Here is an 18,936-nt window from a genome sequence, read left to right as displayed (position 1 = left end):
TACGCCGATGGTCGACAAGGATAAGAGTCTTCAGCCGTGCTATCAGCTCTGTGAGACCGTGTGCAGGCATGATCGTGCTTGGCACCAAATGGACAACCAGATTTCATCAGGCTCTCACAGTTTGGTTAGGTTCAGGCAAGACAGCTTCTGGGTTAGGTTCAGGAAATCTTTGTGGTTTGGCTTAAAATGACTTTGTTATGTACATAACTTCAGTTCACTATGCACTTTCAAATAACTCACACTTTTGGTTTCACACTCCATACAAAAAGCGGTCTCCTGGGTGAAAGTCCTGTGCTCGTTTGACAAAACCATCCACCCCAACCTCCTCCTCATGTGGACTTGTTATTCTTTATGCCACCTCCTCCTTTGCTGCTGTAATGATAATTATGACCAGTAGAGGTTGCAGCCTCACAAGAGGGTTAAAATTAACATTTTGAACTGATGGTGATGAGAAGTCAGGGGATGATGAAGTCAACAAAGCCTCAGAAAACAGTTTCAAATACAAAATGTATTGGCTGCTGGATGGACTGCACTGCCATCCCTTGGGCAGCACGACTTGTTTGATTAAAACAGTATCCATAGAGGGGGAATTTTTAAATTGATGTGTTTATTAAGTGGAGTTTAGTTGTCCCAGCAGAATCCTGGTTGCTTCTCAGATTCTTGTAGAGGTCCCTCATACAACTGTTTAGTTAAATGTTGCTGGCTGAACAAATTTGACCTCGATTTGCACAACAGGTTTGCTGACTTCATTTATGGTGGTGGATTACCGTTGGTTTGTTTGAACTCCTCTTAAAGCAGTAATTTTGAGTGCCAGGTGTTTATGTGTGTCTTTGGACAGACAGTGTCACAACCACACTGTCATTGAAATGTACAGGTGCGTGAACTGGATGTAGTGTTTTAACTTGACGCCATACTGCAGCAGGATAAGGAGCCCAAACACATCTTAAAACTTTGCAAGCCAAAAATACACCAAGGAGTCCTGACCATCAGGGACTTTGCTCCACAATCACCAGATCTCAGCTCCATCAAACTTTTATGGGGTCATTTGAGGACTGAGAAAGCCAAATATTCAGAGAAACCACAAGATCAGTCATCAGGAGTCAGAGTCAGAGTCCATGCAAGCTTGAGTGCATGCTGTCATTAATGAAAAATGGAGGCATACCAGAAAAACCAAAAAAATATTCTGGAATTCATGAACATTTCTTTTAAAACTTCCAACATTTCACTCAAACTTTTAACCTGACTAGCATTTGTTATGAAATAAATGTCCATTACATTTGAAACAAACACAAAATAGATTGATTGAGTGTTCTCAGACTTCTTGACCCGACTGTATATCAAAACTGACATAGGTCAAGAGTTAAAACTTTAAATGGCTGGATGAACTTTAGTTATTTTGGTATTTTGCCTTGATTGACAGGCTCTAGCAGAGAATGACGGGAAATGTGGGGTGAGAGAGTACATCAATATTGCATGGGTATGTGTCTTTGCACCCTGCTCTACCAGGACGCCCTGCAAAAATATTGAGATATTCAGTAGCGTTACTCGGTGTGGATACAATTATTTCCTGAGGAGACAGCGAATGCAAAAAAAAAAACTGAGCAAGTCACGCTGGAAATGTTCCTTCAAGGCCCAATCAAGCGCAGTTATAATGAACCACAGAGTTATGCAACTCAGAAATGCAAATTCACTCACCCTTTAGGCGAGAAAAAAAAAACTCCCCGCACGTATATCAGTGCCACTCCTTTGCTCGGCAGTATGACAGCTACAAATAATGACGCACCCAAACAGAAAGCCTGTATAATAACATCAAATAACTGCTGTTGAGATAATTTGCTTCATCAGGGGACTTTGTGACTGAATGTGTGCTAACACTGGAAGTCAGAGAGTCATCACAGGATTATTTAACTGCCTCTGCTTTGAGTGAAAGACTATTAGCGGGGAGACATTTTTTGGTATAATGTAAAACGATGCTTGCTTTAAATGGCGGTTAATGTCGTGACACTAAAGCTATGAAGTCACAACTTATCCAGATTAACTCATTTGTCATACAACAAAGACAGCGGGGCTTCACACGGACTAGAACATTTGCATGTTCTCACAATTCACATCTAGCGCCTCAAAGGGAAAATGGAGCAGAATCCACTTAAGAAATCATTACTAATTCATAAGTCTCTCTGCAGAAATGTATCTCATTACTGCTTCCTTTGTCTCAGTGTGAAAGTGCTGCTGTGGAACAAGGCAAACAGGAAAACATGCAGCAGATTATTGCTGATCATGCTATACTAACACATCTTTAACGAATGTGTATTTAGAGGGAAATGTGTGTTAAAGGTAATATAGAGTTCAGAGACTCGGCGATTAATTGTCTTTGTTTAGATTTTAATGTTTTATGGTGACAAAATGGATATTCACAGTTAATATTTGTAAAAAAAAAAAAAAAAAAAAAGTATTATTATTTTACAAAAAATGTATCAAAACACATAGAAAATATAAAATGACATGATGGTTGTGTGAAAATACACTTACGTTTATGACATCATTTTGTTCATTGTGAATCTATTGTTGAAATTTATAGCATTTTTCAATCTTTAAACCAGGATCACAGCATGCTCAGGGACCTGAATATGGTCGTTTCACATACAGTAAATTATTCGTGGTCACAGTTAAGCGTTCCTGGTTTGGGCAACCGACATCCTACAACAGCCTTCAGCTCACATGTCAGTCAGGACGTCCCTTTGGAAGGGTTACATGGCTCATCAACAGAATACAGTTCTTATACATGTAGTTCAGTCAAACATTCATTGCATATCAATAAGTAATCATGACACCGCGGTCGGTGTTGTTTCGTTGGACGAGAGCAAATTTGCTTTTAAGGCTCCTGCTGCAAACACATCGCACTTTGGTCAGAAGTGTGTAATCCTCCATAAAAGCAGATCTCAGCAGTAAGAACAGCAGCCTCCAGGTGCGTTAATCCACATCATCTATGTCATATGAAATTAAAGGAACAGATCACCGACAAATTCAAACTTAATCATAATCTGCTCACCCCTGTGTCGATGGAAAGTCGGTTAAAGTTTCGTGGTCAACAAAACTTTTCTGGAGCTTCTAAGCAAAACAGCGTTCTACTTAACAACTGAAGCAGTGTAAAAGAAAACAACCACCCTCTAAGCAGCTCCAAGTCTCTGGAAGACCTCAGATCCAAAATTGATTTGAGAAAACGTTATTTACATCCTTTATCAAGCCAAAATGCTGCTAAGCTAAAAGTTTTGCTGTTAAGCTGAAGAAATGTTTTGCAGACTGTGAATTTTCACTCGACTTTCCATCATTACAGGAATGAGCAGGTGACTGAATTTAAATTTTTGGGTGAACTTATCCTTTAAAGGTGCGTTTGTGACAACCGGCTGGAATGTAACTGAATATATACAGAGTGGCCCGCTCGGCACAAAGGAAACATCTGGAATATTACAACTTGGGTCTGATGAGTTTTGACCATCGTTTTTGTCATTCACACTTACAAAGTTAATTACTACTTGTATCTAGCGCTACAAGTTTTTAAAGTCCCTTATTGTTTTGATACTGTATGTTTAAACTATGGCACGATCTGATATTGATAAATTTGAACAGTATTAATATAACAAAATATTTCAGACGAGATAAAAAATGCCTGTGCCTTGAGTGAGGGTAGTGATAGACAGGGTAGGGTGAAGTCCTTCACTTAACCCACTCAGGTTGTTACAGAAGTGGACTTTCAAGTTTTCATGATGATCCTGGGACTAAATTAAAGATTAAATATGATGTTCTAACACACTGATATCAGCTACACCTTCAACTATAACCCAGTGTACTTGCTAGACCATTATTACAGATGTTCCTCGGTAAGTGCATTTCCATTCAGCTGTTTTTATGTGCATCTTCAATTTGCACATAAAGACACCTGGAAGTTGAAACATAAGACATTAGAAAAAAAAGGCAAAATAGGACAAAGAAACATTCTTTCCTTCCAGTTAAGAAGATTCAGATCATTTGCTCAGATGACCATGTTCTGTTCTTTCCCCATCTGACTTCTTTTTAGCCGATTCTCAAGATCTCTGCACTCACTATGGTGACGACAGTTTTCTTAAACAGCCAAAGCTACAAAATAAGACCCAAGTTATAATAAATCAAAAGGATTATCCTTCTTCCTTTTAACTGCAAGAGACTTTAACTGCTCATCAGTCCCATCAGCGAAGACCTCGAGCACCAAATAGCTCACATTTTGTTTTCACAGTTTCGGCACATTCATTGTTTACTTAAGGCCAACGTTTCAGTCAGTCAGTCTTTAGAGCAGATTTTAGTGTGAAGCTGGTGCTTCCTCATGGTCTGTACGGTCAGTATCCAGCTGCCACCCCCATCTTCCTGGCGTCCGATATGGCCGTGATGCATCCCTTCTCCTTTTCCACGCCGTTGACGACATTGAGGAAATATTTCCAGTCCCCAACTCTGTGTCCAAGAGCTTTGATGCCCTCTATCACAGACTGAGGGCACATAAAACACACACGGATTTAATACCACTTATCCAGCCCACTTCAGATTTTTAAAACCGATTTCAGATAAATTAAATCAGACTTTGTAGGATTATGTCGTGGTAATCTCCATCGGAATCCATTAAAATAAATAGAAATGTTCAGTTATTAGATAGATGGTCGCAGTCTAGTGAAGCAGATTGGGATTAATGGACAGAACCTCACCTTGTCAAAACCGGGCTCAAAATTCACATTGTTCCTGGAATCAACAAACACTATGGGCGCAGCGATGGCTTCTTTCAGACTCATCCCAAGCCACAGGCGATTCATTAACGACTGCCAGAATCAAAGAGAATCATATGAGCGAAACAAACATGGTAGCCAAAAAACAAGAATGCAAACGGAGTTCAGCTGAGTTACCAAGGCTACCGCTGAGGTTATCATGCTTCCTCCGGATCCACCAATCACAAGGAGCCCTCCAGACTTTGACTCGAGTATTACTGGAGTCATTGAGGAAGGAGGCTGTTCACCTATGACAGCAATCACACTCCATATCAGACAAAGGGGGGGGGACTAAATGACTGTGTTATCATGATTAGATTTAAAAGGCTGTGTGACTTTACCTGCCCTCACTGTGTCTGCTCTCCCACAGAAGTCAGCCAGCTCATTGTTGAGGATGATTCCTGTTTGTGGGGAGTAAATGGCTCCTCCAAATCTACAAAAACAAAACACAATACGAGTGGATAACATCACGTCATAGAGCTGATACAATATAAAGTAGATACTTCTGTTGGAAGAGGCTTCCTGCTCACAATTGGTTTATAGTGCTGGTGGCGGAGACAGCCAGCCCCTCTTCATCCAGGACAGACACATGTGTTGTCCCCATGTGATCGGAGGAGGGCCGAACGTTGTTGTAGTAGGAGTTGACATGGGTGCGGTTTGAAAAAATCCTCTCCCTGATTTGATTAATGAAGGAGGGATCGATCAAATGATCTGCGGTCTGAAAGAAGAATATCATAATGAGACTGGGAAAGGATTTAATAAATGCTGGAGTGTGATGTAACTCCACTGTATCTCAGATTATTTTTCTTCTTTTCTCTTTAATTTCCTGGAGTTTGGAGCTAGCTAACTAGCTAAATTAGACAGTTATGGCAGCAGTTTGTGGTCAATTTAGCAACAAGAGTCCATTAAGAAGGTTCCACATAATACTACATGCTAGCTGCACAGCTAACTGCGCTAACAAGAAAAGCTTTCTGTCCCTTAGTTAACACTGTAAATCGCAAAGGTGCCATGTGACATCACATGTTAGCTGCTTGGCTAACTGAGCTAAAAATGTCACAGCAGCTACAGATATCAGCAGTTATCAGTTACTTTGGCAACAAGAAAAGCTTTCTGAACATTAGCAATTCTGTAAATCACAGAGGTGCCATATAATACCACATGCTAGCTGCCAGGCTAAGTGAGCTAACCAACTGCAGATAGCAGCAGTTAGTGGTTACTTTAGAAATACGAAAACATATCTGTCCATTACCAAACTCAAATAACAGAGGTGCCATATAATACCGCATGCTAGCTGCATTGCTAACTGAGCTAACAAGCTCGCAGCAGCAACAGATAGCAGCAGTTAGTGGTAACTTCAGCAATAAATAAAGCTGTCCATCAGGAAAGTTTGTCAACCATAGTTGAGGCAGAGCAGTCTGAGGACATCAGAGGGAAAACCAGAACATATCTTTGGTTTCATTGTAATATCTCATGTCATAATAATAATGGAATGTTTCCAACCTTTCCGTCACTGAAACCAGGATCAGAGATGCTTCTCTTTAGTCCATTAGCAAATTTAGCTGCCTCTATATAATGATGGTACATCTGAACCTTCTGGTGTCCCTGCAGGGAGCTTCGAGTCAAGTGGTACCCTGCAGAAAAAGGGGGAAGAACAGCCAACTTTAAGACATGACGATCTGTTTTGTTTGTACCTCTCCAGTGTTCAGAGTAAAGGACTAATTCATTTCAACCGCTACCACAGATCAGTTCAGGAATAACAGGAGAGACATCAGACAGTACATGAAACCTTTCATCAGTCCGAGAATGAAGGCAAGCAGGGCGCCCCCGGCAGGCGGTGGAGGGATGTGCATCTTCATGTCGCCCAGAGAAACTTTCCATGCATCAACCACCTGCACCTGGAATGACTTCAGGTCCTCCAATTCCAACGTCCCACCTGAGAGAAACATGTAAGAAGCAGTTTGTTTATCTTCAGCTCTGTATGCTTTGCTGACTTGTCTTTTTTTTAAACATTTTTTTAAACAAATCCCCAACTTGTCAAACTATGTTGAAATTTGCACCAACCTGCATCTTTAATGTCTTTGATTAAGTCTTGTCCCATCTTGCCCGTGTAGAAGGCGTCTGCCCCTTGCTTTGCAATTGTTTCCAAACTTTCTGCGAGTTTAGTAAATTTCAGGATGTCTCCTGTTCCCAGGACCGTTTTGTTCTTGTTGCAGAGAAGCTTACTGGAGAAGAAAGTATGCATGAGAAAGAACATGAGCATATGAACATGAACACAGGAACTATACACAGAAAACACTGAGAGAGACTGGTGCTGCATTATCATTTTTGACTGATGTGTGACTTCTCTGGGATATTTTGCTTACAAATCACATTCATTTTATGCAATTTGTAACATATGACATGCACTTCTTTAACTTAGTTGAGTCATTGAGTAGAAACTTGTTTCTGCATCTGTGAAGTTCCATTCTAAGAATGACAGTGTGCAGTCATTTCAACCATGACATAATGTGAAATCCTGATCATAACTGCAACAGAGTCAATTGTTCACCAAGGGGTCACATAAAAATGAGTTAAAGCAAGGATTTAAAGGAGTGTAATTATCTTCAGGATCTCAACAGTGAATCAATCCCTTTTAGATCATCATTGCTCTCAGTCAGTAAAGCAGGAAGCAAGGAGAAGATGTACCAGAGAGAGGAATTTTCCACGTGAATTCTCCCAATGGGGCTGTTCATAAGTTTTGCCAGATATGGCGGCATATCGATGCCCTCCCTCGCCAGTTTAATTGTTGGCTCGAACAGCTTGGCCCAAGGCAGCTTCCCATACTGCTTGTGAACTGCCTCGTAGCCCCGGAGCTCACCGGGAACGCCGATCCACTGGGCACCTGCGATGGACAGAAGAGCAAACGAATGATCGAGCGATAGAGTGAGATTAATTTGTTCAGACCAACAACTGATTGAAATGTTTAATGCTAGAAAACAACATCGAACATGAAATGAAACAAGATCTCCACTCAAGAGTTTTGACAGATGGTGATTAAGTGGCTCTTGTATTATTTGTGTTTTTATGTCTGCTCACAGCTACTTTGTGCCCAATACATTAAAGGTACAGTTCACCCACAAACAAAAATTCAGTACCATACCAACTTAGTCCCATAATGACTGTAAGTCCGGTGAAGCTTTGGTCAGCAAAACTTTTCTGGAGCTTCGCAGCAATTCAGTGCCTGAGGTGGGTGCAGGAGTTTTACTGCCAGCTGAAGGTGTAAATAAAGTTTTTCAAATCAATCTCAGGGCGTACTGAGACTTGGATTAAAGCGAGAGAGCTGTATGGAGCCATTTTATGTTATTTCTTTGGCTGTTTTTTCCTCCCATGTATTTCAGGTGTTCAGGCGCTCCAGAAAAGTTTTGTGGATTACCAAAGTTCGATTAGATAATGACTGATCTTTAATTTGTAGTTGAATTGCTCCTTAAAATGTTTATAGAGTGCTTATAAATTACTGCTCTGTGAGAGGACACCTCAGACGAAGTGAATGATGCTGGAAAAGAGCCAAAAGGATCCAGTAGAAAAACATCTCCCCTGAGTTACTGGAATATTGTGATGACTACATAAGAAGGCATGAGTAAGAAATCTATATCAAGCCACAACACATAGTGGGAATACTGTGCCTACCTATGCTCAGTCTGAACGTGGTGGGACAGTCCTTTAAAAGGTTCGTTTTGAACGACTTTGGGACCGTTTCCCTGAAGTTGTAGACTTTAACATTGCCTGGAGAGAGATCACAAGTTAGAATTATTGGCCCCAATCGATATAATCTGGGAAGAAGCGAAACAAATGAGAAGCCCGACCTGTTTTATTTCTTATGGTGATTATGGACCCTCCTCCAATCCCCATGCTCTGAGGGTTGACCAACGCTGTGCACAGAAGAGCTGCAATGGCGCCATCTACTGCTGAACCCCCCTGCTGGAGCATGTTCCTGGAAATATCATGACAGGATTTATGGGAAGTTTATGAACGCACTCACCATATATTTGCAACAAAAGCACATGTGAAGACATTTTTAATAGATGCATCAGTGTGGACCTCGGCAGTTTATCTTTTTTTCAGGGCGTCGGGGTCTGACGGCGCTGCCAAGAGACAAGTTTAAACCATGTGCTGATGCTTGAGCAACATACCAGGAAGTTGCTGGCCATGGTTGTGCTTTTTTTTTTTTTTTTTTTTTTGAACATGACTTCATCTTGAGTTAACTGCCTTCCTTAGAAATTACAATTGCTTTGTCATAATTAGGTGTATCCAACCAGATTATACTGCACGACAAAAGCTGAAAGTTTAAGTCTGGATCGCTTCTGAAAGCTCTGAATGAGTCTTTTCACTGAGAGTTTGGCACTGTGTCGTCATGTTCACTGAGCAACAAGACGGTAGTTATGGGAATGTTTCGGCTCTGCTGGGGTCATGCCACCTCGGTGCCTTGTAGTTAGGGTTGCAGGGTTTCACAGAAGAAAAGGTCTGAAGGGGAAGATTGGAAAAGTCAAATTGAATCAGTAGAATCTAATTAAATGAGTCTCATGTGAACAGACAGAGCAACAAACACAGTTGTCCATTCTGGTCAAACAGCAAGACATAGTAGTAGACATTGTAAAGTGATTAATGTGTGAATGGGATTTGGTCAAAGGGACAAAATTGAGTCCAGGTTTGGTATTTTGTGTATAAATCCTTCATTGGGTCATTTCATTTGTATGCACTGTGGGTTTGTTTGGTGTTGTTTATACCTAACATAGTATACAGGTCATTTTGGAAAAAAAAGTGAAGACAGGAAACCAGCTCCCAAATGACGAGTGTAATGAGAGAGGGAAAGGAGGCAGAGACGCAGCAGTTTGGTCCAACAACATGAAGTGTTGTGACTATGAGGAAGCTTTTGTTCGGTTGTTAGGAAATGACAAAAAGAAAACAAAAAACAAAAACAAAAGAGAGTTTGACAAAAGAATTGGGTCATTTGGATGTGGTTGTGATTATGCTTAATCACATATTATCAGTGAGATAAAACAATATTGTTGTGCAACACTGAACTTTTTTTTTCCTGTCTTGACTAATGAGTACACTTTTAAAGGTTCACTGTGTAGTTTTGCAGAAGATTTTTTTTTTTTTTTAGTGCTCCTTTGAATGTGGATTAAAACTGAAAGAATTTACTCAAATCGTTCCTCAGAGCAAAACTTTTGCACACCTGTGGGTTGACAGGTGCGTGGAGGACCAAGTGCCGGCAAAATCAGAACAAAAAAACTCCTACATTTGAAAAATCAAAAGTCATAACGTCAAATGAAACGTCAGTTTTGACATCTCTGCAGTGTGTTGCAGGGATATCTCCTAAAGTTAGCATGCTAGCCCGGACCACTAACTGCATGGCTAACGGAGCTAACTCACGGTGGCTACCGTTATCAGCAGTAAGCGGCTGTTCCAGTGATATGCTATCCCTCATTTGTTTTGCATCTATGTTTTATCACATTAACCTGATGAAAGTCTGTGCTCTTATATTTCCCTGTCTTTTTCCCCTCTCTCTCCTCTTCCACAGAAGGAATCCATCATGTTTATCTGAATCATAGAAACACTCAAACGCTGCCCTTTAAAAGCTTCTGTCCTCAGGTGATCATGTTGCCTCGGTGCATCACTCCTGGAGCTCATATTCACTGTCTGCGCTGTGAACTGAGGAAATGAACCCCCCCGACAAATCCTGGCAGGGGGGAACAGGAGACTTCACTCAGCACAAAAGCAGGAAGACCCACAAGCACAAAGACTCACCTATTGCTCTATATTTACTCTTATTATGATGACAGACTGGCTGAACAGCATCAGGGAGTTCATCAGAGAGAGCAAAGTCTGTTCACTCCACATTATAAACATCAACATCAGTCAGTATTTGTTTAAACCTGTCCTCAACCTTTAACAGGCACATCCAACAGCAGGGAGGTGTGGAGAATCTGTCTGCACACACTGTCTGCAGGCATTAAGTCTCACTCCTCAAACAGAGCCTGTCAAATCTCTTAAACTGCTTATCCCATTGCTCAGTTCAGCTTTTTTTTTTTATCTCACCCACAGGAGCATGGGAGGGCAGCCTCACGGTCTACAGAATAATAACTAAAGTCATTCTGTGAATGATGGAGCACACTTGGAGCACTTCAGTAACACACGAATGAACTTTAAAATAACACGTTTCAGGTGACGTTCCATACTCTTGTCACACCCAGGGTTTTAGGTGGATGTTTTTGGCTGAAACGTATCAAGCAAAAACCAGGTCAAACTCCCAAACAAAACTTTTTTCGTTTTCCTTTTTTTTTTTAAATAAATAAATAAATAAATAAATAAATAAATAAATAAATAAATAAATAACTTACCTGCCGATGTCGGAGCAGAGCTTGGAGTCTGCAGACACGGCGGCGCGCCTGAAGCTGCCCCCGGGACACCCTCTGTCCACCAGCGAGGAGATGCACAGGCAGGTGATGGCGACCGCGCAGATCACGCCGGCCAAGGTGAAGCAGCACACCACCCACGGCCTGTATTTAGCCATTGGAACGAAACTTTGCCGCGTCGGGAACTTCGCGCAGGAGGAACTGTTGCCGCTCGCAGCTCGGTGCGCACACACGCTCAAGTGCGCACTGCTTTAATCCCGAGCTTGGGTTCACCCCTCCCTCCCCTTCTTCCTCCTGTCGGTCCATCAAGGCTAGAAGCGAAAGTGTGGAGCTGAGGAAAGGACGTAACTGTGAGGATGACCACTGCGTGTAAATAAGTCATTAGCAACCTTAATCCCCAAAGAATGCGGGAAATAACCATGACGCAATGTATTCCCGCTTGTCGGCTTTTTTTTTTTTAATCAAAAAAAGAAAAAGAAAAAAGAAATGAAAGTCTTATGAACTTCTAAAATGCTACAAATGAACTATTGTGTTCCGGGGGATCTTTGCAGAGCTCTTTCTTTGAATTCAACCACATTTTACGCACTATCTGTTTCATTCTTGCGCAACATTCATAAAGCCCCCCCCCCTCCGCTCTTTCTTCTTCTTCTTCTTCTTCTCTCTTTTTTATTTTTTTGATTTTCCTGAAGCCCCTCCACTTCCCACTACTCTGACCCGCAGTATCAGGAAACACATCCCGCTCCCAGTTGTACCATTATGCTGGATGTGACCCCTGTGTCAGTGACCGAGAGGAGGCAGGAGTCTTTAAACTGAGGCCAAGTTCGGAATTCCTCCGAACACGGGTGGGGGTGTTGGTTAAGCCCATAAGTGAAGCCTGTGAAGTGCTGTATCCATGTGTCAGCCGTGCCATGTTAACTGTTAAGGGGCTTATGGATGTTAAAGGACACGTTCAAAAAAAGAGCAAATCAGTCATTTTTAACTGGCACCAGGCCAAAAAGAAAGGCGGGGGGACGTTTTGTAGTCCACGGCAAAAACGGTGTCGGAGCACTCTGAAGTAGGTGGGGACTTGTTTTAAAACATTTTTTTAAAAAATTAATTGATTAATGATAAAGGTCACCTTAAAACATCTTTTTTAAATCATGTATGACGGAGATGCTTAGACAAAGACATCAGATACATTTTTTTTTTCTCTTTTTTTCTCTGAACAAGACAGCAACATTTTTGGGTGCAAGTGAAGGATGATGTGAAGTAGATGAAGTGTGAAAAAAGTGCCAGGAGCAGTAAAAAACAAAAAAACAAAACCCAAAATGCACCTGTGCCTTGTGACTCTAAAGAAATGGGAGAAAAGAAACCACAAAACAATTACATTTAAATACAATCTGAGAGTTTCATACTCGTTTGTAATAAAAGATTACATTTCTATTTACAAAAATAGATCGACGTCTTCTATTATCAGTTTGATAATAATCGCAGGTGGTCTTGGAAATGCTGCTGTTAATAAAAGAATTGATAAAATAGATGTGTTGTTATATTGCGATGTTTGCATCATTTGAACTGAAACGTCACAACCATCTGTTGAAGAGTAAACTCAAACTTGGTCGACTGTGGAAGCAAACGAGGTTGGAAAAGCTGCACTTGAGTCTTTAAATTGAAAATATGATAAGATAATTCATTTTACTAACACTTTCTTTTACAACCTTTTACTAAGCGTTGAAGGCCCCGTGGTCATATACAGGCACTTGTGCGTCCTATCGATGAAATATTTCTGTCTACCTCCAAAAACGTCTTGGAAGTCTATGGAACGTCGTCACCAAACTCCTCTCACACACCTGTACTGAGCTGGTCTACCACACAGAAGGTGAGATTTCACTGTGCTGTCTGTGTCTCTGATGTTGCAGCACATCGAGCCCAAATCTCCCCCAGAATTTCCAGATGGCCGGTCTACCCTTAAGCTGTGTAAAGGTGGCAGAAGCCCAGACTGAAAATCATGGGTCTCATGAAGTCAGCGTGGCTGCCAGCACCTCAGTCTCCAACTTGACTTATTTTAACTTCTTGATCCAAGCTTAGGAGACCCGCAATGTTCAAAGTTTCAGCCACACAGGTAACAAGAGCTGTGGGCAACAAGACTGAGCATGGGGGCCGCTAGACTGCCAAAGCTGCCAGCCAGGATGGAGGGAAGCCAATTTGATAATCCATCGGCTAATTACACATGATCACACACAGTTTGCCCGTCGGCGGAATGGGAAATGGATCGTAATATATTTGAATTATGTGTTACAGGCGCTGCAATATCTTTCAGCATCAGTTTGCCCTGATGTGTAAGTGTTTGTGCTGGATGTTTCTCCTCATAAAGTACAAGAGATGAATGATTTTTTTGGGCCTGACCCAAAGTCATTGTTTTTTTCTTCCTGCTCCTTTTCATAGCCCCTGGTGGGCTTAAGCTACTGTGACGACCTGGCTCTTAAGCCATGACAAAGGACGGGAAGCCATACTTAAAACAAATAAGGAGCAGCACATCACCTCAGTAAATGCTAACTGCATTTTCCTTACACATTTATGACCGTGGCTGTCATTTGCTAGTTAGCCCAGTCGGCCGTGTAGTTAGCAGCTACCAGGGGGAAGTTGGTATTTACACCGGTGGCACAGGCGCTTTGGACCAGCGGCTAGCTGGTTGGCATGCTAATTTATGTAAATATATCTTCAACACAATACACAGACATCTTTTATTCTTTGAAAAAAAATTTAATGTTGCACCTTTAATGTCAATAGATTTGAGAACGATAAATGACCTAAAAGCCTTAAAAGATCAATCGAGCAGTGTTGCTGCCTGGATGTGTGAATGTGTCACTAAGCTAAAGAAAAGGTGTGAGAAAGGAGAAAGAGAGGTGAGGAACAGAGCCAGCTGATTCTAAACACACACACACACACACTGAATGGACTGGCCGTGCGCTGCACTCACATGATATCGACCTATCTGGATCTGAAGGGCAAGGCAAAACACTAGCATCAGCCCAGGCAGGGCAAAGGCCAAAACCTACCGACCTTGGCAGAGCCAGAGGGCCGTCACACCAGAGATTTTCAGTGCCTATAGCTTGCGGGTATGGTCCCCTGTCCCCAGTGGTCGAGTGCTGACCGAGGTGCTGAATACGCCCTGGCAAAGGCGGCATCGAGTGTCACTGTCCGGGGTGCTGACCAGTGAGCTCTTTTGTCTCTGGCATTGTTGTTTATAGCAACAGTGAATCATTAGTTTACTGTAAGTTAATCAGAAGAGAAAAAATGGAGCTTAGATTTCTTTACTAAAACTACTTAATGCACCTTTAGCTAAGTTATATTAACTGTAATAACCCTGGCCCTAATCTTTCCCCTCCCAGTTATTTTTTTCCCAGTTTCAATGATTTAATTTTGGAAGATTTTCCTTTTCTGAATCAAGAGTATAAAGTGTGTCACAGGACAAAACTAAACGAGTAAGGTACGGCAACTGGCCAGACACCCGAGTCTCAGACTTCATTTCAACGCTGAAGGAGAGCACATGGATATGATTTAAATGCATTCTGTCCTTTGCTGCCAGTGGCCTGTTAGAGCATGAACACAAGGGGGAGATAGTGTATATATTTCCAGTTATATACATCTCTCAAACATCATCACCAATGTATTGGTGTAGACAAGCTCTATCTCAGTGGCAACATGAGTAAGTTTAGTGAGATTGATAGTTCAACAAAGAGGGCGAGGATGCAGGTTGAACCAGGGAAATCAATCTGACAGTTTCAGGGAAGTCAGCTAAAAGTTTATGTCAGTGTGGTGATGCAGCTCTTGGTGAGAAGCAGCTGGCAGACTCAGGATGTTGAGGGGCTGGAGTGCAAAAAAAAAAAAAAATGACAGGGGCACCCACAGAAAGTTGTGATATATGTATAGTGAAGAGGGGGCACATAATTATGTTTTATCCACCATAGGGGGCATCTAAAAGGGCACTTTCGCAGCATTGTTTTGGACATGGGGCCACCAATGGGTCAACTGCCTACCTCTGTACCCACCCCTGTGTCCATCAGTGTTGATAAGGACCAGATTCTTGAGTTGAAGCAGGTATTTGATGACAGTAAGCGTACAGATACACCAGACCATCTGCAGTTCGCTCACCAGCAGTTACAGCCTACATGGAGCGAAGCAACAGCAGGAGGGAACTGGCTGTAGAGGAGATTCAGAGGCAAGAGGAGGCCGTTAGATGTGCGAGATCAGTCTCTCCAGATGATGAGTTGGGAAAGAGAGGAAAACAGGAAATGTAGCCGGGGAGGGGGAAGTACAGGGAGTGGAAGCTGGCAGGATTACACTCATGTTAGGAGCATTGTATGATGTGCTTTTGTGTCGTTAAGATCTTCGTAAATCAACTGGCAAGGACCTGGTCCGTCCTTCGTGTTCAGTTTTACATCCTGTCAGGATGTAAAGCAAGCTTTTCTTAAGGGTGATACAACTGGAGATATGCTGAAGTGTCCATCAGCTCCCATTGACAGTAAGTACATAAAACTACACAAAAAGACACCACTTTGCTTGTTTGTGGCGTGAGGATGAACGGTTACGTACACAACAACAGTGCAGGGCAACTCAAGAAATAGAGGGATGGGAAAATGAGAGTAGCCCAGATGTGGGAAAACAGTTCTCTCACAAGTAGCAGAAGAAGACAAAGACGATTCTTTAGAATGATTTAGTGACACTTGGTCTGCATTTAACCTACCCTGAGGAGCCACCATGCAGCACCCAGGGGCCAAATCCAGCTCTGGGCTAATGCCTCGGTCAAAGGCACCAGCAGATATTCGCCACCAAGTACCTAAAATCAGATGTGGTCAGAACCACAGAGCATTGTGTATTTTATGGAGCTGACAGGACCGTGAGAGCATACTAAAATGGCTTGTTGGATTCTCAGTCTGGTCATTCGTTCAGAGTTCGCCTCTGTGTAGGCACAGTTTTACATACATGGTAAACATATGGATGAGATGTTAAGGGAAGTGACTGTGAGAAAGAGCCCGGTATTGGTGTGGGGAGAGTCACACAGCATGGTGAACAGGCTGTCCAAAAAGAAAGAAAGAGATGGAGGTAATGAGAATCAGAGCCGAGATAAAGTCATTCCGGGAAAGTGGGCAAGGGAGGAAAGACGTAAGGGAGGAAAAAACAGAGACGTTTGGAAGCACATTAGTATTGTTTTTGCAAGGAGAAGATTAGATTCTAGCTCTTCTGGCCACAGTGATTATCTGCGCGGCAGAGGCCCGAAGAAAATCAGAAAGAATCAAAAGAGTCGTGTGCAGAGGCTGTTGAGAGAGGCCTTCAGGCTCTCTCAGAGCGTAGGATCAAGCAGGGTAGATTTATTACAGAATGTAATGAGAGCTGGGTGAAAGTTCTCTTCATGGAATCAGGAGAAGATCAGAGTACTGAGGCATGTTTCCAAATCTCGAAGAAGGCAGTAAATGCAACACCTTCGATGCTGATGAAGGTTCTCAGTCCAGCTTGCTAACTAATTGCTGTATCATAGGGAACTGGACGTGTTTCAGTTTCTTACTAACAAGAGGGGAGTTGCAGGCTTTTAAACCTTGTGTGGGAGTGTCCTTACAGACTCGTTGAGGACACGCGTGAGCTCTGAGTTTCAGAGTCGTTGACCCAACCGTCCATCATGCGGGTTGCTCTGACCAGGTGAGCCCAGGTGTGAATCGCTGTTAGCTGTCTGGGGAGGCAGCTCGGTACTGCGTTGTAGGTGGGTGATAAGTCCTGTTGTAGGCCTATTAAGATACAATACAGCCAGTCACGCCTCGGCTGTCTCAGGACTCAGGAAACATGAATGTTGAACTTCTATAGTAATACTCACCTAAACGTGGGACTAATGTCTGCCATTGCATCTGTTGCTGCTGAATATGCACACAGCAGAAATGTTAAGTCACTAGTGACCTTTACAGTGACCTGTAAATAGAAAACATAGCCAGAAAACACATGCATATTAATGTTGATTATTGTTGCATTTACTTAGTGTCACAGACCTATTCCTCTGTACATAGCAACGTGGGCATGCCTACAGGACTGCACCCAGATCACAAGGAGTTAACTCATTTATTTTGAATTCTGAAGCTAATTGATCTCAGTTGAAAAAAAAAACCAAGCCAATACATAATGTATATCTTCACAGTTGCTCGGCTGATGAAATGGTGCAGCAGCATATTTTTGCGAGGATACCATACTGTAGGTCGTGTTCCTATAAATAGTGCACAGTTATTATTCTGCCCTCCCTGCGTCAAACCAAAACCCCCCGCCCACCCGTGCCAGCCCGTTCACTCAAATCCGCCATCCTACAGCATGTGTGCACTGCACCTTTAGTGCATCATTACACAGACGTTTCTTTTTTTTCTCGTCGCTATGTGTCACCTTTACGTTGCTCCAGAGAGTGATTAAACGGCCCCCCGACAGTCACATGTCTTGTCTTTGTTACTGTGCACTCTGAGGCTCATGAGTGACAGACGAGTGACCAAAATATTGCTGTTTTCCCTCCGAGGCGTAAATAGTTCTAAAACTGTTCTCGTCTGGCTGAGTCACCCCCTCGATGAACCAAAAGACAGAGCGAGATGTAACAGCAGGGCAAAAATGGAAGTTCAAGATGACTTTGATTACACACAGATTTCATGGGTCAGACATCATGCAGAAAGTACACTCAAATCAAGACACTGCGGGAGAGCTGTGCAGCTATGTTTTGTCTAAACTAATGCATAAAAAAACCAAGACGGATGACATTATATAAATGATATTACGGACTACATTTTCATGTTCAATATTTACATGTATATATTGTATACTATCACCAATTGTCACTTTTGCTAAAAGAATTAAAAGAGGAGTAAACATTGCAAAAAGCATAAACTTGAAACACTATAACATTTTTAATCCTGAACATTCTGACACATGCCTGAGCCAGCACCCTTAACAACAACAGAGCAGCTGTGCTAACTCAGTTTCTACAGTGCCCAACTATTGTCTAGGCATAAGTTATGTAAATGTGTGATATGGTGATTGTATTGTGATGTCACATAGTCATGGAATTTAAGGCTGGACTACTGACGAGGCATTTCAGGAGCAGTGTTTTCTGTGGGAAAGAGGAGCTTCAGTCGGTGTGGCCTGTGGCCTTTTTATCTGTGAAGATCCTTTACATGCACAAGAAGTATATAACATACTGAAGGAAAGGAAAACATGGAAAAAGAAAGAAATACAGCTGAAAAATTGCTGGTTTTATTTTTGACTGACTACGTAAATGAACATTTAAACTGATTTCCCCCTTTCATAGCTGCATTAGTTCTTCAATAGTAAAATAAGATGATAAAAAAAAAAAAGTGTGAAGTGAAGTGAGTTGCAGCAGTTTTTATTTCACTCCTTTTATCCACCTCATTCAAAGTGAAACTCACCCGCTGTGGCTGGTAACCGTCATGCTGAGTGAACTGCACCAGCCCTCCATTTGCTGAGATGAAGCCATTATTGGAGTGGGTGGAAATTAAGCAGTTTAAGCTCTGAGGAATTAACACCTCCCTCATACAGCTGTGGCTGATTGGAAATAAGCACATGAGCACCATGCACTTATACCCACCCATTCAGACCAGTCATCTCAAGAAAATGGGTGCTTTGTTTTTGACACACACCCATTACGTCACTGCATAATTTGACTCATATGCTTGAAATGCTACCACGACGTCAGTGCCACGCCGCATGTAAACTGCCAAAAGGCTTGCAGAGGT

The 18,936-nt window shown here is 42.1% G+C and overlaps 1 protein-coding gene and 1 long non-coding RNA gene across 2 annotated transcripts; both read right to left on the bottom strand.

The window, feature by feature from the left end:
* Positions 1–4,370: 4,370 nt before the first annotated feature.
* Positions 4,371–11,340, bottom strand: ggt5b (gamma-glutamyltransferase 5b). The gene is made up of 12 exons (XM_037116621.1): positions 11,168–11,340; positions 8,630–8,757; positions 8,454–8,549; positions 7,473–7,668; positions 6,849–7,009; positions 6,574–6,720; positions 6,288–6,418; positions 5,318–5,505; positions 5,129–5,220; positions 4,926–5,035; positions 4,731–4,841; positions 4,371–4,517 (listed from the first exon to the last, which is right to left on the bottom strand). Exons 1-12 carry the CDS (start codon positions 11,338–11,340, stop codon positions 4,371–4,373), a joined length of 1,680 nt encoding a protein of 559 aa, XP_036972516.1.
* Positions 11,341–14,532: 3,192 nt separating this feature from the next.
* LOC119030155 lies at positions 14,533–18,667 on the bottom strand. The gene is made up of 3 exons (XR_005078187.1): positions 18,610–18,667; positions 17,031–17,122; positions 14,533–16,944 (listed from the first exon to the last, which is right to left on the bottom strand). It is a non-coding gene; the product is annotated as an uncharacterized LOC119030155 (long non-coding RNA).
* Between the last annotated feature and the right edge of the window lie 269 nt (positions 18,668–18,936).

The sequence above is a fragment of the Acanthopagrus latus genome, chromosome 12, assembly GCF_904848185.1.
Source record: "Acanthopagrus latus isolate v.2019 chromosome 12, fAcaLat1.1, whole genome shotgun sequence".
In the NCBI taxonomy this organism is placed as follows: domain Eukaryota; kingdom Metazoa; phylum Chordata; class Actinopteri; order Spariformes; family Sparidae; genus Acanthopagrus; species Acanthopagrus latus.
Note: the sequence above shows the minus strand (reverse complement) of the source record. Positions and strands in the feature narration are given on the sequence as shown.

Excerpts from the sequence above, each read along its gene's own strand:
- ggt5b (XM_037116621.1), bottom strand. The coding sequence starts at position 11,340 with ATGGCTAAATACAGGCCGTGGGTGGTGTGCTGCTTCACCTTGGCCGGC. Across the intron at positions 5,036-5,128 it reads AGCAGACACAGTGAGGGCAG|GTGAACAGCCTCCTTCCTCA; the intron begins GTAAAGTCACAC and ends TTGCTGTCATAG. Across the intron at positions 4,518-4,730 it reads TTGAGCCCGGTTTTGACAAG|TCTGTGATAGAGGGCATCAA; the intron begins GTGAGGTTCTGT and ends ATGTGCCCTCAG.